The sequence below is a fragment of the Haematobia irritans genome, chromosome 5 (genome assembly GCF_050003625.1).
Source record: "Haematobia irritans isolate KBUSLIRL chromosome 5, ASM5000362v1, whole genome shotgun sequence".
Taxonomy (NCBI): Eukaryota; Metazoa; Arthropoda; class Insecta; order Diptera; family Muscidae; genus Haematobia; species Haematobia irritans.
In genome coordinates this window covers 19,095,430-19,120,792 of record NC_134401.1, presented here as the reverse complement: position 1 = coordinate 19,120,792, position 25,363 = coordinate 19,095,430, and the positions used below count along the sequence as shown (strand labels likewise).

The 25,363-nt window shown below is 29.0% G+C and overlaps 2 protein-coding genes across 2 annotated transcripts in view; one reads left to right on the top strand and one right to left on the bottom strand.

The window, feature by feature from the left end:
• The window catches only part of CSN7 (COP9 signalosome subunit 7), a 165,692-nt gene that overhangs the window by 41,123 nt on the left and 99,206 nt on the right, over nt 1-25,363 (top strand). The window lies entirely within an intron of this gene.
• Nucleotides 596-1,978, bottom strand: LOC142238627 (uncharacterized). Its single transcript, XM_075310314.1, has 2 exons — nt 812-1,978; nt 596-700 (listed from the first exon to the last, which is right to left on the bottom strand). The coding sequence occupies exon 1, from the start codon at nt 1,925-1,927 to the stop codon at nt 869-871; it is 1,059 nt and encodes a 352-aa protein (XP_075166429.1). The 5' UTR covers nt 1,928-1,978; the 3' UTR covers nt 596-700; nt 812-868.

Here is a 25,363-nt window from a genome sequence, read left to right as displayed (position 1 = left end):
TTTTGTGCAATGAAGCCTACGAGCATAGAATTCTATCAGTCTGCCTTGAAACTGTTATTGGAGTCTGATAGATCAATGCGGACGTCCAGCGCCATAAAAGGCCCGTCGCTATTGCCCTATAAACCATCGACATGGGATTCCAAGGACTCAACACAATACTTCTGTGGAATCTCAATACTTGCAAATCAGTAGATTAAAGGTGGGACATGTGTCCCTCTTGGCTCATATCCACCGTCCTAGCCCAACTCGTCACGCTAACTACACCATTACATTTCCCAACACCTCCATGCGGAATTTCATGAAGCCTATGTGTATAAAAGTCTATCAGACTCCCTTGAAACTGGTATTGGACTCTGATTGGTCAATGTGGACGTCTAGCGCTTAAAAGTTTCGTCGGTATTGCCCTATAAACCACAGGCATGGGATTCCAAGGACTCAACACAACACTTTTGTGGAATCCTCCGACTGCCAAGTCAGTAGATTAAAAAGTCGGACATGTGTCCCTCTTGGCTCTCATTCCTATAGAAAATAAAAATTGTTGTTTTAATTAGTTGACCTTTAAACTTTTAATTATATTTGCTTAGTTCGGCTTGAGGTCATGTGAATAAAAACAGATGTTGTTGTTTTTTGAGTTGTATTTTTATATTTAAAATTTTCCAATATTTCGAGACATCTCCGATGCTCGTCTTCAGGGAAATTACTTTAAACAAAAAGAAAAAACATTTAACACATTAACAAAAAAAAAAAAAAAAAAAAAAAAAAAAAAAAAAAAAAAAAAAAATATCATTACATGAAAAACACAGATAATTACATTTAAATTTAAAGAACAGTGAACTTCTTTACAAGGGAGTATATTTACAACTAAAAGCTAATCTGTCTTTCTATATTTTTGTACAATATTTCTATAAATATGTGCACAATGGTCCGTATCAGTCTTAAAATTCATTCGTCTTTCTGCAGGTACATTTATAATATGTAGCATCTCCAGAGTAAATCTCCTTTTATAATTGGTTTCTTGCGTCAAAATATCTACGTCCTTAAAGTTTGGTTTGTGTCCTGTTAAAGTGCAATGTGCTGCAAGTGCCGTCTTTTGCTCCAAGGGCTTATCAGTGGCTTTCTGATCAGATTTATGCCCTGAGAGTCTAGTTTTTAATTTGGTTTTCGTTGTACCAATATATACTTTTTGGCAAGTATCAGAGTCATTTCCATTGCATTTGATCTTATATACTACGTTTGACTTGTCTTCTTTCTTAATTTTGGATTTTGTCTTGCTGAAGAATTGATTTACTGTATTATGAGTCCTTTGTGCAATTTGAAATTTGTCCTTATTTAGCATGTTAGATGATTTGAATCTTTCCGAGAATTGGGGGACATATGTCAAGGGTTTATAAATTTTGGGTTCAATTTCGTCATGTTTGATATGTTGTTGTTCTTTTACATGTTGTATTAGGTCGTCAATCGTCTTATTCGGGAAATCATTTAATCGCAATATGGTCCTTATCTTATCTTCGTTGTCCTTATGAAATATTTTGTCGCTGATATCGTGTACTCTTCTTATAAAATTTGTAGCCGTATTCATTATAACTCGTCTAGGATGTTTGGAGTTGAAATTTATCAATCGTCCTGTGGCTGTTGGCTTTTGATACCAGTTAATTTTTATTCCATTTCTGTGCCTTAGAATTATGGTATCTAAGTATGGTAACTTGTTGTCCTCTTCTGTTTCCATCGTAAATTGAATTTGTCTATCAAAGGCGTTTAAAGCTGATAAAGTGGCCTGAACGTCATTTTTATTCAAAATACAGAACAGATCATCTACATATTTTGTCATTATTTTTGGTTTAATAGTCAATTTTTCCAATACTGAGTCCAAGAGTACTTCCATTACAATATCGGCGATAATAGGTGAAGCTGGTGATCCCATTGGCATTCCTTTACGTTGCTCATACACCTTGTCATCATATACAAAATATCTTGAGTCCTTTATGCAAAAAGTTAACATTTCTATAAAAATATCCATCGGTATCTTCGTATAGTCCTTTATTTCGTCCCATTTTTCTTTTATAATCTTAATCGCCAAATTTACTGGAATACTTGGAAAAAGAGATACTACGTCAAACGAGATCATTGTTTCATTGTCCTCAATCTTAATATTACTGGTTTTATTCTTAAATTCAATTGCGTCCTTTACATTATATTTGGAATCTTTCGTCAAATTTTTCAAAATATTTACAATATATTTTGATAGTTCATAAGAGGGGGAATTTATTGAAGAACATATCGGTCTTACAGGGACTCCTTCCTTATGTATCTTCGGAAGTCCATAAATTCGAGGGGCGTTAGCAGTTTTACATATCAATTTTAATTTTTCGTTGGTGTCAATGATGTTCATTCTGAATAATTTTTCCACCAGTTTGTTATTTTTGGTTTGTAGTGTTGATGTCGGATCTCTTTTTAAGCGTCTATATGTACAAATATCTCTTAAAATATTTTTCATCTTTATGTCATAATCGTCTTTATACATCGCTACGGTTTTTCCCCCTTTATCAGCAGTTAGAATAAGTAAATCTTTATTTTCCTTTAGATATTTCCGTGTCTCCCCCACTGTGTCAAGTATAAATTTCTCTTTCTTATTTGGTTTAGTCTATTGTATGTGGTCATCTATAAGAGAAGCTAAACGTACTCTCGCGTTCTCTTGTTCTTCTTTATTGTCTAATGTTTGTATGCACTCATCGCCTTCAGCTATAACATTGAACAACGGAAAGGAAGTTGTTGTTGTCGGAAGAGAAAACTTGGGTCCTATAAACCACGGGAGCCACCGTGGTGCAATGGTTAGCATGCCCGCCTTGCATACACAAGGTCGTGGGTTCGATTCCTGCTACGACCGAACACCAAAAAGTTTTTCAGCGGTGGATTATCCCTCCTCAGTAATGCTGGTGACATTTCTGAGGGTTTCAAAGCTTCTCTAAGTGGTTTCACCATAATGTGGAACGCCGTTCGGACTCGGCTATAAAAAGGAGGTCCCTTGTCATTGAGCTTAATATGGAATCGGGCAGCACTCAGTGATAAGAGAGAAGTTCACCAATGTGGTATCACAATGGACTGAATAGTCTAAGTGAGCCTGATACATCGGGCTGCCACATAACCTAACCTAACCTAACCTAACCCTTGACATATGTCCCCCAATTCTCGGAAAGATTCAAATCATCTAACATGCTAAATAAGGACAAATTTCAAATTGCACAAAGGACTCATAATACAGTAAATCAATTCTTCAGCAAGACAAAATCCAAAATTAAGAAAGAAGACAAGTCAAACGTAGTATATAAGATCAAATGCAATGGAAATGACTCTGATACTTGCCAAAAAGTATATATTGGTACAACGAAAACCAAATTAAAAACTAGACTCTCAGGGCATAAATCTGATCAGAAAGCCACTGATAAGCCCTTGGAGCAAAAGACGGCACTTGCAGCACATTGCACTTTAACAGGACACAAACCAAACTTTAAGGACGTAGATATTTTGACGCAAGAAACCAATTATAAAAGGAGATTTACTCTGGAGATGCTACATATTATAAATGTACCTGCAGAAAGACGAATGAATTTTAAGACTGATACGGACCATTGTGCACATATTTATAGAAATATTGTACAAAAATATAGAAAGACAGATTAGCTTTTAGTTGTAAATATACTCCCTTGTAAAGAAGTTCACTGTTCTTTAAATTTAAATGTAATTATCTGTGTTTTTCATGTAATGATATATTTTTTTTTTTTTTTTTTTTGTTAATGTGTTAAATGTTTTTTCTTTTTGTTTAAAGTAATTTCCCTGAAGACGAGCATCGGAGATGTCTCGAAATATTGGAAAATTTTAAATATAAAAATACAACTCAAAAAACAACAACATCTGTTTTTATTCACATGACCTCAAGCCGAACTAAGCAAATATAATTGAAAATAAAAATTTTCAGAAAATTTCCTATAGAAATGAAATTTTCAGAAAATTTCCTATAGAAATGAAATTTTCAGAAAATTTCCTATAGAAATGAAATTTTCAGAAAATTTCCTATAGAAATTAAATTTTCAGAAAATTTCCTATAGAAATTAAATTTTCAGAAAATTTCCTATACAAATGAAATTTTCAGAAAATTTGCTATAGAAAATAAAATTTTTCCGAAAATTTTCTATCGAAAATTAAATTTTTCACAAAATTTCCTATAGAAATGAAATTTTCACAAAATTTCCTATAGAAGTGACGTTTTCATAAAACTTCCTATAGAAATGAAATTTTCAAAGAATTTCCTATAGAAATGAAATTTTCAGAAAATTTCCTATAGAAATGAAAATTTCCGAAAATTTCCTTAGAAATTAAATTTTCAGAAAATTTCCTATAGAAATTAAATTTTTAGAAAATTTCCTACAGAAATGAAATTTTTAGAAAATTTCCTATAGAAATGAATTTTTCAGAAAATTTCCTATAGAAATCTTGGCTCTCATCCACCGTCCTAGCCCAACTCGTCATGGTAACTACACCATTACATTTACCAACACCTCCATGCGGAACGCTATGAAGCCTACTTCTTTTGCACACATAGGCTATCAGACTCCCTTGAAACTGCTATTGAAGTCTGATAGATCAATGCGCACGCCAAGCTCCACAAAAGTCTCGTCGCTATTGCCCTGAGGAATCTGCAGATTTCGAAGTCAGTAGATCAAAGAGGCGGACATATGCTCTCATTGGACCATTGCCCTCGTCCAGCGTACTATCCCCACTAGTCACGTTAACTACCCCAAAAACTAGAAGTGCCCATATGTAATAGGTACTTTTAGTTAATGTGGTATCACAATGGACTGAACAGTCTAAGTGAGCCTGAATCTTAATCGGGCTGCCACTTTAACCTAACCTAACCTACCCCATTCTAGTCCCCAAGAAGGACTCAATACAACACTTTCCAGACTGCCAAGACAGTAGATCAGAAGGTCGGTCATGTGCCCGCTTGGCCCACGTCTACCATTCTAGCTCAACTAGTCACGGTATCTACCCTATTCTAGTTCTCAAAACATCCATGCGGATATCCATGAAGCCTAGGAGAATAGAAGTCTATCAGTCTCCCTTGAAAAGTATCGTAGCTATTGCCCTATAAACCATATACATGGGATTCCAAGGAATCAACACAATACTTCTGTGGAATCTCAAGACTTCGAAGTCAGTAGATCAAAAAGGCGGACATGTGTCCGTCTTGGATCTCATCCATCGTCCTAGCCCAAATCGGCTTTAGATCATTCTTTGTTTTGGATATACGGGTTCTCTACTCCCAGTTCCGATTAGGCTCATTGGCAATACCCATAGCTTTATTTAGTTTCTAAATTTGAGCGTCGTGGGATTTGATGTGATAAATTACATAATCTCATCTGCCTCGCTCTATGGGATGATCATATGTACGGCCGTGTTTCACAGATCATTGCAATTTAGAAATGGACCCCTGATCTCTGTTTATTATGAGGATTTGGGTTCTCCGTTATCTCAATTCGTTCCCAATTCATAAAATCTACAATTTAATCTAACTCACCATAAAGGCTAATGTTATAAAAACTAAAAAGAAATGCTCTCTACGTTGCGGGTAACTTTAGTCAAAAAAATTCGATTACCAGTGTAACGGAGATACTGTCAAACGAACCAAGACCCTGGGTTTTGTTCTATCCTGGCTTTTGGATCAGTAGAAACACAAGAAGGAATTCTTGGAAATGATTCCCCCCAATAGAGAATTGTTTTTGTGTTAATGGAAAACTTCGTTGGCTCAATCTTAAAAAAAAAAAATGCATAATGTCTATCATCCTTGGCAATAATGGCCTTCAAAGTTTCATTGAACCTACGCCATGTCAAAACACACAATTTTAGTAGAAGTATCTTTCCATTCTTGGATTATTTTCAAATATTCTTAAAGAACCCCCTTAATTCTCCTTACTTCTCCATCCATTAGTTGTCTGCTATTTTTTTTCTTTATCTTGTTTTATTATGATACTCCTTTAAGTACCCATAACAGTTTACCTTTGCATCATCATGTTCAACTGATGTTAAACAAAGTGTAAACGTCCACTCTTTAGGTTAAGTGTAAACAAAAACATTTCGAAAACATAAACTTCTTAAATTGCTGACCCTTTTCAAGTAGAAAGAATGGACATAAAAACAACAAGTTGACCCTATTGTTGCCTTTAAAGTTCTCAAAACACCTACGCTAAGATCTCTCTGCAATGTCATAAACAAGAAATGTTAATTATACAATGATATTATCTGCTTTCAACCTTTGTATATAAAACTATCTTAAATTATTCTTTAAAATCTATTTAAAAGTGCTTCTAAGGATTGTTTCACATTTATATGAAAATGACATTTCCTTTTTCATTTAGGACATAAGATTATCCTCTAAAGTAGGTCATTATATGGGCATAGCTAATAAATTAAATCCTAAAAGTATGCTATACAATATTCTTAAGTAGTAAACATTTGCTATAATCCTCTGAAAGTGTGTGTGTGTGTCTGTGTGGGTGGTTTCTTTACTATTATCCGCACACCTGGTTTTCTGGTAATCGTAGATGCTTTCTTTTCCATAATACTATCGTTTCTATGCAAAATTTATTTATGATCACAAAAGGTATGCAAGAAACTATAAAAAAAGGTAATAGACCTTCACTTCCTAAAAGCATGCTTCGGTTTTTTGTTCCCTATCTCTTTTATATCTCAAGACATTTTGTTTTCATGAGAGTTGAAAAGAAAACAACTATATTTTCTTTTCTTTATAGCTTATTTCGTCTGTTTAGGGTACTGGCATTTGCAGTTTCATTTTTGTACCACGAGAGCTTATCTACACTTAGTTGTGTTCCAGTATAATTATAGTATGCATATCAATAAACTGCCCATGGTATGCTGTATTTTTTAGGTAATGCATGCAAATTTACTGGAAACCTGAGTCTGAGTAACAAAATATACAAAAATTAGGGATCAGTTTTCCGAAAAAGAATTCAAAGGAATTCTTAACAAAGTCTTATGCATTTGACATTTTAGTAAACAAAGCTAAACAAACATTAGAAAAAATCCTTTAGAAAGGAGATTTTTAGAAATTTTGTTAAATAAATTAAAAACAAAATAATTTCTATAAGAAATTTTCAAAAAAATATTTTTTTTTTATAGAAAATAAAATTTTTCCCAAAATTTTCTATAGAAAATTAAAATTTTCAGAAAATTTCCTATAGAAATGAAATTTTCAGAAAATTTCCTATAGAAATGACATTTTTAGAAAATTTCCTATAGATATGAAATTTTCAGAAAATTTGCTACATAAATTAAAAACAAAATAATTTATATGACAAATTTTCAAAAACAAAAAAATCCAATTTTTTGAAAATTTCATATAGCAGTTAAATTTTCAGAAATTTTCCTATAGAAATAAAATATTCAGAAAATTTTCTATAGAAAATAAAATTCTTCCGAAAATTTTCTTTAGAAAATTAAATTTTTCAGAAAATTTCCTATAGAAATTAAATTTTCACAAAAATTCCTATAGAAGCGACGCACAGTGGGTTAGAGTAGCATATTTTCTTGGATCAAATCAGGGAAGCTATGTTAGGATAATTTTTCTTTATTTTTCAGTTAATGCCATTAAAATAAGTAAAAAAAAATGTTTTCTAAGTATATTTGAGTATAATTTTATTAAGTAATCCCAAATATCAGTGTAGGTATATAGTGCAAGGAGTACAGTATGAGAACTTAAACATTGCATTTTATACATCTTAAAGTTAATCATCCACATCATCATCATTATCATCATCATTATCGTTATCATCATCATCATTATCATCATCCGCAGCATCAGCAACTTCAACATCACTGAAATAGTTCTTGTTCGGATCTGCAGGTACAATTAAATCAATTGCCTCCTCTGGCAATCACTATTTGTCAAAACAAAGATTATTATTAAAATAAACAAAAACAAAATATTATTGTAATAAAGAATATTATTAAAAGAAACAAAAATAACAACATTAATATACGGAAAAGAAGAGCACAAATAAATAGAAAAAGTAACATGAAAAACAACAAAACACAACACACAACAACAGCACCAGTCGCGATATCAATGTGACTTTTAGCTAATTTGACTGCTGCAACACTTGTATTAAACAATGCATGGCTTCTAAAAAGCACAAAAGGGCAGCGTAAAATTTTGCAATATAACACAGATTTATGTCCTCTTTAATATAAACTACAAATTATGACACAAATGTGGACGAATAATAACTATATATCCATTTAAAATATAAAAATATTATTTTTTTGGCATTTTCAATATAAATAACTACATCTAAATCACTTCCACACATAATTTGAGACACAAATGTTAACGACGTATTTGCAAAATAACCTGAACTTGATGGTTCCATTGAAAAATGTTTAACGTTTACAATACTTTTTACAATAAATAAAATTTTCAACGGGATCGTTTTCACTTTTTTCAGCCTGTTTTGCACAAAAATTTCTATGAAGTTTGACTTTGAAGTTTCGCTACAAAAATACCAGACCACTTGTGAAATTTATTTTAACGACAAGTGATGTAGAATTTTATATACTGTAACCGTGTGCAAAAAATTTTAACGATACTTAATTTTTGTTTTTTTAATTAATCCAAGAAAACAGGCTATTCTAACCCTGTGTGCGACGTTTTCATAAAGTTTTCTATAGAAATGAAATTTTCAAAAAAATTTCCTATGGAAATGAAATTTTCACAAAATTTCCTATAGAAATGAAATTTTCAGAAAATTTCTGATAGAAATGAAATCTTAACAAAATTTCCTATAGAAATGAAATTTTCAGAAAATTTCTGATAAAAATGGATACTTCAGAAAATTTCGTATAGAAATGAAATTTTCAGAAAATTTCCTTAGAAATGAAATTTTTAGAAAATTTTCTATAGAAATGAAATTTTCAGGAAAATTCCTATAGATATGAAATTTTCAATAAATTTCCTATAAAAAGGAAAATTTCCGAAAATTTCCTATAGAAATGAAATTTTCCGAAAATATCCTATGAAAATGAAATTTTCCGAAAATTTCCTATAGAAGATACATTTTCAAAATTTTTCTATTGCAATATAAATTTAAGAAAAGCTCATAGAGTTTAAAAAAAAAAAACTTATTATTTTTCATGTTAGCCTGATACTGAGACAGGCAATTAACGTCCAAATGCATGATATTTTAATTTTACAATTACAATTATAAAATTAAATTTTCAGAAAATTTCCCATAGAAATGAAATATTTAGAAAATGCAATTTTCAGAAAATTTCCTATAGAAATGAAATTTTCAGAAAATTTGCTACATAAATTAAAAACAAAATAATTTCTATGACAAATTTTCAAAAACAAAAAAAAAATCCAATTTTTTTTGCAAATTTCATATAGCAGTTAAATTTTCAGAAAATTTCCTATAGAAAATAAAATTTTTCCGAAAATTAAAATTTTCAGAAAATTTCCTATGAAATTAAATTTTCAGAAATTTTCCTATAGAAATAAAATTTTCAGAAAATTTTCTATAGCAAATAAAATTTTTCCGAAAATTAATAAAAATTAAATAAAATTTTCAGAAAATGTCCTATGAAATTAAATTTTCAGAAATTTTCCTATAGAAATAAAATTTTCAGAAATTTTTCTATAGAAAATAAAATTTTTCCGAAAATTTTCTATAGAAAATTCAAATTTTCAGAAAATTTCCTATAGAAATGAAATTTTCACAAAAATTCCTATAGAGGTGACGTTTTCATAAAATTTCCTATAGAAATGAAACTTTCACAAAATTTCCTATAGAAGTGACGTTTTCATAAAATTTCCTATAGAAATGAAATTTTCATAAAATTTCTTATAGAAATGAAATTTTCATAAAATTTCCTATAGAAATGAAATTTTCATAAAATTTCCTATAGAAATGAAATTTTCATAAAATTTCCTATGGAAATGAAATTTTTAGAAAATTTCCTATGGAAATGAAATTTTCAGAAAATTTCCTATAGAAATGCAATTTTTAGAAATGAAATTTTTAGAAAATTTCCTATAGAAATGAAATTTTCAGAAAATTTCATATAAAAATTAAATTTTCAGAAAATTTCCTTAGAAATGAAATTTTCAGAAAAATTTGAAAATTTTCCAAGAAATGAGATTTTCTTAAAACTTCCTATAGAAATGTAGTTTCCTGAAAATTTACTAAGGAAATAAAATTTTCCGAAAATTTCCTATAGAAATGAAATTTTCAGAAAATTTCCTATAGAAATGAAATTTTCAGAAAATTTCCTATAGAAATGAAATTTTCCGAAAATTTCCTATAGAAATGAAATTTTCCGAAAATTTCCTATAGAAATGAAGTTTTCCAAAAATTTCCTATAGAAATGAAATTTTCCGAAAATTTCCTATGGAAATGAAATTTTCCGAAAATTTCCTATAGAAATGAAAATTTCAGAAAATTTCCTATAAAAATGAAATTTTCAGAAATTTTCGGAAATTTCCTACAGAAATTAAATTTTTAAAAAATTTCCCATATAAATTAAATTTTTCAAAAAAATCCTATAGAAATGAAATTTTCAGAAAATTTCCTATAGAAATCAAATTTTCAGAAATTTTCCTATAGAAATGAAATTTTTAGAAAATGAAATCTTCAGAAGATTTCCTATAGAAATGAAATTTTCAGAAAATTTCCTATAGAAATGAAATTTTCAGAAAATTTCCTATAGAAATGAAATTTTCAGAAAATTTCTGATAGAAATGAAGTCTTCAGAAAATTTCCTATAGAATTGAAATTTTCAGAAAATTTCCTATAGAATTGAAATTTCCTATAGAAATGAAGTTTTCCAAAAATTTCCTATAAAAATGAAAATTTCCTTTAAAAATGAAATTTTCAGAAATTTTCGGAAATTTCCTATAGAAATTAAATTTTTAAAAAATTTCCCATATAAATTAAACTTTTCAAAAAAATCCTATAGAAATGAAATTTTCAGAAAATTTCCTATAGAAATCAAATTTTCAGAAAATTTCCTATAGATATGAAATTTTTAGAAAATGAAATCTTCAGAAGATTTCCTATAGAAATGAAATTTTCCTATAGAAATGAAATTTTAAAAAAATTTCCTATGGAAATGAATTTTTTAGAAAATTTCCTGTAGAAATTAAATTTTCAGAAAATTTCTGATAGAAATGAAGTCCTTAGAAAATTTCCTATAGAATTGAAATTTTCAGAAAATTTCGTATAGAAATGAAAATATTCTATAGAAATGAAATTTTTAAAAAATGTCCTACATTACATTTTCCATTTTTTTTATTATTGAAATATAAATTTCAGAAACGCTCATAGAGTTTTACAAAAACATTCGTCTTTCTTTGATTTAATTTTCACTACAGTCAATCTGTAAATTAAATATTTTAACATGTATGTCTTATTTGTAACATGTTTTCATATGTTATGAAATTTAAATATTATAGGGCTACCTTCCTCAGTATATTTATAAATTAAGTTAGCCATAAATGTTTATGTATATACGAGATTTTATAATTTCGTTGTACATTTGCAAAAACTTCTCGTCCTAAATGATCTCCTACACACATTTGATTCCACTTCTACTGCCACCACTACAAATAGGACCTAATGCATACAACCAACTTTTGGTTATAACATAAAATTTCATTGCCTACATTAGGGCAAACTTTTGTATAGAAATACGAGGGATACTTTTAGGGATATTTTACTTAGGAAATTGCTTTTCAAATATTTTCCCTCAATTAAATTTATTTGGGTGAGAGAGAAAAATTATTTAGTTTAACTTGTAATGCTCTTAATAGGTAAACAAAATTTAAAGAGAAACATCTTTTATATGATAAAAGAATGTTCTATAGATGGACACATACACATGCCTATGACAAAGTTTAAATAAAAATTTCATACGAATTTGTGTGTTGTTTTGGGCAAAATTTCTAGTATACGAATTTCCTTTCTCTGTCTTATGGCCTTCTCCATTCGTAAGTAAATAAACTCGAATATAAAATGTCAACAAAGCGTAAACTCTCTATAACAGACATATTAAATGAAATTGTTATGATTATCAAAACCCTAAGGCATACTGCAATTTTCTTTCTAAAGAAACATCATCAACCTCATAAGTAAATATCGAAAAGAAGCCACAAAAGCAAATCACGGTGGCAAATTGAGTAAAAAGTTAATAAAGTAAATATTTTCTTAAGCTTATTTATGTGTCTATCTTTTGTCAAATAATTTAGACGGGGGCTGTTTTTGTACGTAGATACACTGATGAAATCAAATAAAGCCTAATTTTTGGAAATATTTATTTCTATTGGTTTTTTTTCGAAAAATGTGATTTCTATAGGAAATTTTATAAAAATTTCAGATTTTTTCGGAAAATTCCATTCCTATAGGAAATTTTATGAAAGTTTCATATCTATAGGAAATGTTATGAAAATTTCATTTCCATAGGAAATTTTATGAAAATTTCATTTCTAAAGGAAATTTTCAGAAAATTTAATTTCTATAGGAAATTTTCAGAAAATGACATTTCTATAGGAAATGAAAATATTTCTATAGGAAATTTTCAAACAAAAAATATATAATTTCTATAGGAAATTTTCGGAAAATTTCATTCCTATAGGAAATTTTAAGAAAATTTCATTTCTATAGGAAATTTTCTGAAATTTTTATTTCTATAGGAATTTGTCTGAAAATTTCATTTCTATAGGAAATTTTCTGAAAATTTCATTTCTATAGGAAATTTTTTGAAAATTTCATTTCTAAGGAAATTTTCTGAAAATTTAATTTCTATATGAAATTTTCTGAAAATTTCATTTCTACAGGAAATTTTCTGAATATTTCATTTATATATGACATTTTCTGAAAATTTCATATCTATAGGAAATTTTCATTAAATTAAATTTCTATAGAAAATTTTCAGAAAATTTTATTTCTGTAGGAAATTTTCAGAAAATTTCATTTCTATAGGAAATTTTGTGAAAACGTCCTTCTATAGAAAATTTTCTGAGCATTTAATTTCTATCGGAAATTTTCTGAAAATTTTATTTCTAAAGGAAATTTTCTGAAAATTTCGGATTTTTTCGGAAAATTTCATTCCTATTGGAAATTTTATGAAAATTTCTGTAAGAAATTTTCTGAATATTTCACTTCTATAGGAAAGTTTCTGAAAATTTCATATCTATAGGAAATTTTCTGTAAATTTCGTTTCTATAGGAAATTTTCAGAAAATTTCATTTCTGTAGGAAATTTTCAGAAAATTTCATTTCCATAGGAAATTTTCTGAACATTTAATTTCTATCGGAAATTTTCTGAAAATTTCGGATTTTTTCGGAAAATTTCATTCCTATTGGAAATTTTATGAAAATTTCTATAAGAAAGTTTCTGAAAATTTCTATAAGAAATTTTCTGAAAATTTCTATAAGAAATTTTCTGAATATTTCACTTCTATTGGAAAGTTTCTGAAAATTTCATATCTATACGAAATTTTCAGAAAATATAATTTCTATAGGAAATGAAAATATCATTTCTATTGGAAATTTTCTGAAAATTTAATTTCTATCGGAAATTTTTTGAAAATTTAATTTTTATCGGAAATTTTCTGAAAATTTTCTTTCTAAAGGAAATTTTCTGAAAATCTCATTTATAAAGGAAATTTTCTGAAAATTTCTGTTTTATAGGAATTTTTCGGAAAGTTTTATTTCCCTTCTATGGGAAATTTTCTATAGGAAATTTTCTAAAAATTTTATTTCTAGAGGAAAATTCCTTTCTATAGGAAAATTTTCTAAAAATCTCATTTTGATAGGAAATTTTCTGACAATTTCCGTTCTATAAAAAAATTTTCAGAAAATTTCCGTTCTATAGGAAAATTTTCAGAAAATCTCATTTTGATAGGAAATTTTTGAAAAAGGTAAGTTCTGTAGGAAATTTTCGAAAAATTTCATTTCTATAGGAAATTTTCTGAAAATTTCATTTCTATAGGAAATTCTCAGAAAATATCATTTCTATAGGAAATGAAAATATCATTTCTATCGGATATTTTTTGAAAATTTAATTTTTATCGGAAATTTTCTGAAAATTTTATTTCTAAAGGAAATTTTCTGAAAATCTCATTTCTAAAGGAAATTTTCTGAAAATCTCATTTCTAAAGGAAATTTTCTGAAAATTTCAGTTTTATAGGAATTTTTCGGAAAGTTTTATTTCCCTTCTATGGGAAAATTTCTATAGGAAATTTTCTAAAAATTTTATTTCTAAAGGAAAATTCCTTTCTACAGGAAAATTTTCTGAAAATCTCATTTTGATAGGAAATTTTCAGACAATTTCCGTTGTATAAAAAAATTTTCAGAAAATTTCCGTTCTATAGGAAAATTTTCAGAAAATCTCATTTTGATAGGAACTTTTTGAAAAATGTAAGTTCTGTAGGAAATATTCGAAAAATTTAATTTCTATAGGAATTTTTTGTGAAAATTTAATTTTTATAGGAAATTTTCATTTCTATAGGAAATTTTCTATAGGAAAATTTTCTGAATATTCCATTTTTATGGGAAATTTTTGAAAAAGTTCATTTCTATAGGAAATTTTTGAAAAATTTCATTCCCATAGGAAATTTTATGAAAATGTCATATCTATAGGAAATTTTATGAAAATTTCATTTCTATAGGAAATTTTCAGAAAATTTGATTTCTATTGGAAATTTTCTGAAAATTTCATTTCTATAGGAAATTTTCAGAAAATATAATTTTTATAGGAAATGAAAATATCATTTCTAAAGGAAATTTTCTGAAAATTTCAGTTTTATAGGAAATTTTCATTTCTGTAGGAAATTTTCGGAAAATTTTATATCTATAGGAAATTTTCTAAAAATTTCCTTTCAATAGGATAATTTTCTGAAAATTTAATTTCTATAGGAAATTTTCTGAAAATTTCATATCTAAAGGAAATTTTCTGAAAATTGCATTTTTATAGGACATTTTCAGAAAATTTCATTTCTATAGGAAATTTTCAGAAAATTTCATTTTTATAGGAAATTTTCAGAAAATTTCATTTTTATAGGAAATTTTCTGAAAATTTCATTTCTATAGGAAATTTTCTGAAAATTTCATTTCTATAGGAAATTTTCTGAAAATTTAATTTCTATAGGAAATTTTCTGAAAATTTCATTTCTATATGAAATTTTATTTTTATAGGAAATTTTCTAAAAATTTAATTTCTATAGGAAATTTAATGAAAATTTCATTTTTATAGAAATTTTCTGAAAATTTCTTGTTATAGGAAATTTTATGAAATTTTTTTAGGAATGGATGTTTTAGTCTCCATATATATGAACTTTTTTATTGAAGTGTATCATTAGGCAGATAAAATTGTAAAATCAAATTCTCATTTCCATTGCTTGGAATTGGAAAACAAAATTCGTGGCACTCAAATTAAAAAGAAGTACATTTCAAATGTACTTCCTAATTTACTTACACTTTTGACATGTGAAAAATCTGTCAGTCTCCCCATTCCTGAGAGTAAGGGAAAATGTTTTTTGATAAGTTTTTCTTTTATATGTTCGTTAACTTTTTGCCAATTTTGATAGCAATCAACAACCATGCCATACAGCCATGTTATTAGGTTTTATTGTTTTTGTTTCAAATATAAGGACGAAAGAAAAAAATAAAAGCAAACAAAATTTGAAAGAATATGAATAATCACTATACGCACTTACTGGCAAGTAAGTAAATCATTTTAAGTTAATGGTGAAAATCACTTCAGGCAGCCATAAAATAAATTCAAATGAGCTTCATTTATGAGGGAATATGATAAAAGAAATAAATCACCATATAGGGATTGAGTTTTAAAGATATGGAATATTAAAGAAAAAAATCTCTTGGGTGAAATGGCAGTAGCCCAGAAAATAGATTTTTCTGTACTAGAGACAAAAAAAAAACGTCCAAAAGTAGGCATTATTGTGGAATTTGAAAACGATCCTAAATATATGCTACATTTTTTAGTTACTTGCAAAATTCGAGTTATTGTTATAAATATTATTACCGTCATACTAGATTTATATATTTTGTGGTTTGCTTAATTCATTTTTAATGTGAAGTGTTATTGTGGATGGTTTCAATATAACTAAAATGTAAAGTAATGTTTCCCTTAACATAGTTGATTCGATTACGAGGTTTTATTGCAACACGGCAATTTCTCATTTAATTTTTCATTTGATTTCACTTTACGCCCTAAGTTAGACTTCAAATTAGCTTTCTTTTTGTCCCTCTACTCATACGATATTGCTTTTTCGCTTTAAAAAACCATGGTTCATTTTCAATATGGTTATCCATATATCCATTTTATTATATCATAAAAGTCATAAAAATATTTACAAAACACGTCATCTTTGCTAGATGTCTTGTGGCAACGAATATTAAGCACCTTAGCGAATAAGGGCGGCACGTTTTGCTTCATCACCTTTCATCTCCAATATTTTTGAATAAATATTTACATAAAATGTACATATAATTGGTGTGTTTGCTATATACGTCTGATGAGTGTCAATCACATGAAATATTATAAGGGAGCTTGTTAAAGGAAGTGGCATGATTTACTTCAGGGTGTTTTTTTCTTTCATTTAAGAATAGGGAATATGACAAATGATTGGATAAAGTTGGTATGTTCGAGGCATAACATACCAAGTCTTGTACACAAAATATTTTCTCTGATTCAATCACGAAATTAATTGCTCCAATTAATTTTTTAATTGAAATGTCTTCAATCACAGAAATGATAGAATTAATTAAAAAATTAATTGACAGTCAATTAAAAAATTAATTGATACTATTAACCCTCTAATGCCCAAGCCGGCCGGGCTTCATTTAATAAGGAAGCTTTTAGTAAAACACACCTTAAGACAACAAAAATGGGCAATATAAAAAGAAAACTTATTTGAAACTATTCAAGAGGCATTGCAGCATATGCAGAATTTTACCGTATACATTTGTCTTCCTTAGTTCTCTTGCTTTTGTGTCGTTAACATTGAAAATTTAATCAGCTGGCAAAAAAATTGGGGCATTAGAGGGTTAATTTGTTTGATTGATTTTTGTTTCAATTAAACAATTTGTTGAATCAATTAAATTTTTAATTGAATATTTTTATACCCTCCACCATAGGATGGGGGTATATTAACTTTGTCATTCCGTTTGTAGCACATCGAAATATTGCTCTAAGACCCCATAAAGTATATATTCTGGGCTGTGGTGAAATTCTGAGTCGATCTGAGCATGTCCGTCCGTCTTCCGAACTTCCGAATGAAACAAGCTATCGACTTGAAACTTGGCACAAGTAGTTGTTATTGATGTAGGTCGGATGGTATTGCAAATGGGCCATATCGGTCCACTTTTACGTATAGCCCCCATATAAACGGACCCCCAAATTTGGCTTGTGATTGCTCTAAGACAAGCACATTTCATCCGATCCCACTGAAATTTGGTACATGGTGTTAGTATATGGACTCTAACAACCAAGGCCGTAGCCAGGATTTTAATTCGGGGGGGGTTCAACTTAAAAAAAAAATATTCATATAATCTCATGTGTAGAAAATTTTATTTATGCATAGGTATGTATACAATATTTTTATAATATTAAATTGAGCCGACGGGCTTTTTGGGCAGCAAATAAATCAATGACTTCTTCAGTCGGCACATTTATTCGGCGATGAACCGACATTAATGCCAATCCATTGAGTATACTCTCGCTAGTCGAATTTCTAAGATACGTCTTTAATTTCATCATTGTTGAAAATGAACGTTCGGATGAGCACGTAGTAACTGCAGGGATGGAAAATGCAGTACTATAGTACTTTTTTCAATACTTTTTCAACCCGGTCAGTACCGTAGATTTAGAAAAAATAAAAAATAAGATTTAAATTAATATTGAATCTTTGGATTAAGAAAAGTTGACTTGGATATGAAGATGGATATTCCTTCAATGATTTTGTTTTTGATTCCGAGCCAAAGATAAGGCTTCTTTAAAATAAGGCATGTTTTTACGGAGCTAAACTGAAAAATATATGTACGTGATATTAAAGACCACGCAACCTAAATTTTAAAATATTAACGAAATTTCCACAATATTAAGGACTAATTTCTTTAATGTAATGAAATTTTAATTAAAATAAAGTTTACTATCATGACTTTAACAAAAAGTGTTATATGTAGGACACAAATTTTGGAAATTTGAGCCAAAGCAAAACTTCTTTAAAGTAAAGAAAAACATTTTTGATTTAAAGTAATCGTCCTTATCTTTTGAATCTTTGGTTGAAAGTTTTTTTTTCCTTTAATTAAAATCATATTTTTTTACTTCGAAGTATCCGGTATAATTTTTATTATTAAATTGGCATCTGTTTGTACATGTATCAATAACAAAATCCTTAGGGGAAGTTCAAAATCTTTGGATCCAAATAAATTTTTTTTAGTGTATCTAGCTTAAGATCTAGGCCATAGGCGTAGGAACGACTGTGGGGTGGGGACTTAGACCCCGCAGAAAAATTTTAGACCCCCACCCCCCAGAATTTGAAACCCTATTTACGAGTTTCCACTGTGGTGCAAAATCTGCGAAGAAGCGTTGAATTTAACGACGAACAAGTAATGAAAAGATTTAACTTTTTTTTCATATTTTATCAAATGATATCCGATCCAAAAGCTAAAATTTCAATGCTTAGTGGGATTTAGTACCTTTTGTGTAGACATTTTTGAATGATTTAGTACCTCTTGTGTAGACATTTTTGAGTCGATATCAGATTTATGGTACAATAGCTTTGACAAAATATTTTAATATTTTGAGAAAGTCTTTATCAACCTTATTTGCTAATATTCTTTTACAAATATGGCAAAACAGATATGTTCTGTGGGAAGAAAATCTTGATTTTGTAAAAGACATAGTCAAAAACAGGATTTTATTGAACTTCAAGAATGTTTTAGTCGAAAAAAGAATGCGATTCAATATTATCGATTTTTATTTCTATATAGAATTTTTGCAAAATTTTATTTTTATAGAAAATTTTGTCAAAATTTTATTTCAATTGAAAATTTTGTAAAAATGTTATTTTTATAGGAAATTTTTGAAAAATGTTATTTCTATTAAAAAAATTTTGCAACATTTTTTTTGCAAAATTTTATTTCTATAGAAAATTTTTGCAAAATTTTATTTATATAGAAAATTTTGTAAAAATTTTATTTTCTTTAAAATTTAGTTTCTTGACAATAATCTTCCAGTGAAATTTTTGTTGAAATTTAGTAAAAAGTACCTTTCCGCCCAAAAAATACCTTTTTTGTACTTTCTTAAAAATTGTATTTTCCATCCCTGAGTAACTGGCAAAGTGACCAAAATTTTTAAAAGAATATGCACGTTTGGAAATATCACTTTATTGCACTCTCCAAGTGCTTCCATCGCTGAATTAGGCAGGTTCTTTTCGCAGGTTTTACGCCATTTCATTTACACATGTGTGTTTGGCTGTTTCGTTGTTGTTGCTATGGCCAAACAAAGCGAGTCATGTTCACAAAAAGAACCACAAACACACATAAAAAGCAGAAAGACATTTTCCAAAAATGAAATTTGTGGTGCGAGAACAAAAACAATTTTTTTTACCGTCGTTTGACGGGCTTTTCAACTAGTATTCTATGATTTGTGCAAGTTTTATAGGTACGCGTTTTTCAAAATAAAACCTCCAGCTTTTCTTCAACATCTTCGATAAGATTTTTCTATGCAGCTAAAAATATATATTTATTTATATAAAAATATTCATTCATTTCGGGGGGGGGTTTGATCCCCCTCATCCCCCCCCCCTGAATACGGCCTTGCTAACAACCATGCAAAAATTGGTCCATATCGGTCATCTTTTACGTATAGCCCTCATATAAACGGACCCCCAAGTTTGGTTTTTGATTGCTCTAGGACAAGCACATTTCATCCGATCCGGCTGAAATTTGGTACATGGTTTTAGTATATGGTCTCTAACAACCATGCACAAATTGGTCCACATCGGTCCACTTTTACGTATAGCCCCTATATAAACGGACACCCAAATTTGGCTTGCAGACCCTCTAAGAGAAGCAAATTTCATACGATCCGGCTGAAATTTGGTACATGGTGTTAGTATATGGTCTCTAACAACCATGCAAAAATTGGTCCACATCGGTCCATAATTATATATAGCCCCCATATAAATCGATCCCCCGATTTGGCCTCCGGAGCCTCTTGGAAGACAAAAATTCATCTGATTCAGTTGAAATTTGGTACATGATGCTAGAATATGGTCTTTAACAACCATGCAAAAATTGGTCCACATGGGTCAATAATTATATATAGCCCCTATATAAACCGATCCCCAGATTTGGCTTGCGGAGCCTCTAAGAGAAGAGAATTTCATCCGATCCGGCTGAAATTTGGTATATGGTGTTAGTATATGGTCTCTAACAACTATGCAAAAATTGGTCCACATCGGTCAATAATTATATATAGCCCCCATATAAACCGATCCCCCGATTTGGCTTACGGAGCTTCTAAGAGAAGCAAATTTAATCCGATCCGGCTGAAAATTGGTACATGGTGTTAGTATATGGTCTCAAACACCCATGCAAAAATTGGTCGAAATCGGTCCATAATTATATATAGCCCCCATATAAACCGATCCCCAGATTTGACCTCCGGTGCCTTTTGGAGAAGCAAAATTCATCCGATCTGGTTGAAATTTGGTACGTGGTGGTAGTATATGATATTTAACAGTCATGCCAAAAGTGGTCCATATCAGCCCATAATCATATATAGCCCCATATAAACCGATCCCGAGACTTGGTTGTGGAACCTCTTGGATGAGCAAATTTCATCCGAGTCAGTTGAAATTTGATACATTGTGATAGTATATGGCCGTTAACAACCATGCCTAACTAGGTCCATGTCGGTCTATAGTTATATATAGCCCTCTGATAAATCGATCCCCAATCACACAAAAATTGGTCCATATCAAGTTCATAATTGTATATAGCCCCCATATAAGCGACCTCCATATTACAATCCTGGCTCCCTACGTACCGTGCAAAAGTCCATATCGATTCGTAATTATTAGTAGACTTACTTACACATACCTTTTTTGTCTAATATATCACGTATGGACTATCTCACAATTTAGAAAACGATGTTAAGATGTTTTAAGATACCACAACCCAAGTAATTCGATTGTGGATGACAGTCTTTCGTAGAAGTTTCTATGCAATCCATGGTGAAGGGTACATAAGATTCGGCTTGGCCGAACTTACGGCCATATATACTTGTTTAAAACTCAATTAAGATTTTAATTGAAAAATTTTCGTGAATTTTTTTTCTGTGTGCTATCGCATTTGTTACTAAGAAATGACATCGAGGAGTCGGCAACTACTCAGCCATCTAGTTGAGGGATTTACAGCAGTCATTATTGAAAAACAGAAAGAGAGGGCATCTAATTGTAGTTTGACTATTAAAGCTAAATTTCATATCTCAGCCAATTTGCAAATTTTGTTTTATAGTAAAGAACAAAAACAAATATCGGTCGAAAATTTTAATTGAAAAATTTTCGTGAATTTTTTTTTGTGCTATCGCATTTGTCACTAAGAAATGACATCGAGGAGTCAACAACTACTCAGTCATCTAGTTGAGGGATTTACAGCAGTCATTATTGAAAAACAGAAAGAGAGGGCATCTAATTGTAGTTTGACTATTAAAGCTAAATTTCATATCTCAGCCAATTTGCAAATTTTGTTTTATATCGGTCGAAAATTGTTTTATTGCTTTTGAAAATAGACCCTAATTGTCGAAGCACTTTTGCCACTCTGATTGAAATATCTCCGAAACAATGCATTCTGGACGCATCAACCGCTTCTTTAGGTGTCGAAAACGTTGACCTCTTATTGTACTTTTACGTACGGGAATAAAAAGAAGTCATTCGGTGCCGAGTCAGGACTATATCGCGGATGGCCCATCAAATCGATGTTTTGAGTCCTAAAAATGCTGTTGTTTGATCCTATTGTGTGACCAATCCCATTGTCATGGTGAAGAGTGTTCCGTCTTCGGCGATTGGTTTCCTGATTCCTTGGAAGACAACTGGCAAAGTCTCAGTGTTTAAACCAGTGTAAAGTGCTGAAAATTTTTCAGTTAAAGTTAACCGGAGAGAAGACTTTCGCAATTTACTTTTTGTTAACTGGTATTTACAACTTAACGGAGCTACTTGAAAATGGCCTTTAATGTCCTCCCCGTCAAATATTTTAAAATATTTTGCAATCTTGTATTTCAAAACAAAAAAAGTAAAGTGATTGAAATTATTTTGTTGTTATTGAAATTTTCCACAATTCTCTTCATTATCATACAAAACAGCATTTATTTATTTATTTGCGCATATCTTATACTCCACCAAATGAAATTGTCTGGAGCATCATTAGCGGCTGATTCCAAAAACAATAAGGAGGCAAAGGCAAAGCCATGATATGACATTTAAATTATATACACTTGGTATACACCTTTTCATTCTGACGAAAAACAGGTGGGGAAAGAAACGAGGCCAAGTTGTCAAACATCAAAAAAAAAAAAGGAGGAGAAATATCAGAGGTATCAGGTATTATCCCGGGGGTTTTTGCACTTTGACAGTGGAAATTTCCTCTCCTCCTTATCAGTGTTTTCGCTAGCTATCCTCTGTTACATACGGTATCTTCATTACGGTGGCAAAAGCCTTTGTGAACTGAAGAAACAAAATTTAGTCATTCCATGAAGCGATTTGATTTTGGGTGGGAATAATACTTTTCAATACCATGCCAAATAGGGAGTAAAGTAGAAGGACCTCCCTTGTAACTAGATTTTTGTAAAATTTCCATTTAATGTAATTTAAGTTGTGAAACATGCGCGCTTCTTCTCTGTTCTGCCCGGCTGTGTTCTTTACTTCATTTTATTATTCCCCATCAATATCGACAAATGAGAATTTGTTATTAGCTTGCGTTTTCTTTTCCATGGTCTTCATGCTTCTCCATTGGCTTTGTTGTGCTTTTTTGGCAACATTTGTGCTACGTTGATATTTTATATTAAAAATTCGTTAAATTTTTTATATTTCGAGAAGCTCAAGTCATTGCCATTGGGTGTTAAATTTCTTAAAGGTTAGCATGCTAGTCTCTCCAAACACCATAAAAACCTTGAAAACTTACTTTAAGGTATTGCTAAGAGTTACAAAAGCTTTAAAATCCTCACAAAATACGACTTATCCATTTGTCCTAGCTATAAAAAAAGTAAAATTATTTATTTGCCTTATTTTTATTTGTTCACGCCTAATTGTAGACTATAAAATTTATTAGTTAATTTTTTTTTATGAGATTTTTATGATCTCTCATGAAAAATAAGCTGATTTTCTACTCTAGTTGTTATTCATATTATTGTGGCATTTGAAAAGTTTTAAAATATATAATAACATTACTTTTATAATAAGATGAGACAAATATTTCAGGTCACAAAGACCCCTGAATGCACACTTCAAATTATAACACCTTATTGGCTTAAAGTATGCTTCAGTGGAATCATTAAATCCTCTTAACGATTTATTTTGTGTGGTGATATAATGTTATGCGTCATGTTATCTACATAACAAAAACTCATATGAAAAAAATCTTTTAAAAGTTTCCATAAGGAATACATTACGAAAACAAATAAAATTTTGCTATAGCAACAAAATTATCAGAAAATTTCCTATAGAACTGAAATTTTGAGAACATTTTCTATAGAAATAAAATTTATTGAGAAAATTTCCTAACAAAAATTATATTTTTAGAAAAACTAAATTTTGAAAAAATTGCCTATAAAAATGAAATTGGGAAAAATTACAGAAATAATATTTTGAGAAAATTTTCTATAGAAATGAAATTTTTAGAGAATTTTCTATAGAAAGGGAATTTTCACAAAAATTTTCTATAGAAATGAAATTTTCAAAAAATGTCCTTTATAAATGAAATTTTGAGAAACTTGCCTTTAGAAATGAAATTTTGACAAAATTTCCTTAAGAAATGAAATTTTGAGAAAATTTCCTATAGAAATGAAATTTTGAGAAAATATGAGAATATTTCCTATAGAAATTAAATTTTGAAAACATTTGCTACAGGAATGAAATTTTGAAAACATTTCCTATAAGACTGAAATTTTGGAAAATTTTGTATGGAAATGAAATTTTGAGAAAATTTCCTATAGAAATTAAATTTTGAGAAAATTTCCTGCAGAAATGAAATTTTCAGAAAATTTCCTGCAGAAATGAAATTTTCAGAAAATTTTCTATAGAAAGGGAATTTCTAGAAAATTTCCCATAACAAGAAATTTTCAGAAACTTTCCTTTATAAATGAAATTTTGAGAAAATTTTCTTTAGAAATGAAATATTTAGAAAATTTCCTATAGAAATAAAATTTTCAAAATATTTAACATACATATGAAAATTTTCAAAAAAAAAAAAAAAATTCTTATATAAATTAAAATTTTCCAAAATTTTCTATAGAAATTAAATTTTTCAAAGTAGAAATGAAATTTTGAACAATTTCCTATAGGAATGAAGTTTTTAGAAAATTTTCTATGGAAATGAAATTTTGAAAATATTTCCTATAAAATGGAATTTTTAGAAAATTTTCTACGGAAATGAAATTTGAAAATATTTTCTATAGAATGTGAATTTTCAGAAAATTTCCTATAGAAATGAAAGTTTCAGAAAATATCCTTTAGAAATGGAATTTTCAGAAAAATTTCCTTAATATATGAAATTTTCAGAAAATTTTCTATAGAAATGAAATTTTGAGAACATTTCCTATAGAAATTTTTAGAAAATTTTCTTTTGAAATGAAGATTTGAGAAAATTTTCTAAAGAAATTAAATTTTAAAAAAAATTCCTATAGAAATGAAATTTTCAGAGAATTTTCTATAGAAAGGGAATTTTCACAAAATTTTCTATAGAAATGAAATTTTCAGAAAATGTCCTTTATAAATGAAATTTTAAGAAACTTTCCCTTAGAAATGAAATTTTCCGAAAATTTCCTTAAGAAATGAAATTTTGAGAAAATTTCCTATAGAAATGAAATTTTGAGAAAATATGAGAACATTTCCTATAGAAATTAAATTTTGAAAACATTTGCTACAGGAATGAAATTTTGAAAACATTTCCTATAAGACTGAAATTTTGGAAAATTTTGTATGGAAATGAAATTTTGAGAAAATTACCTATAGATTAAATTTTGAGATAATTTCCTATAGAAATGGAATTTTC

Coding starts and splice junctions, on each gene's coding strand:
- LOC142238627 (XM_075310314.1), bottom strand. CDS start 1,927: ATGCCAATGGGATCACCAGCTTCACCTATTATCGCCGATATTGTAATG.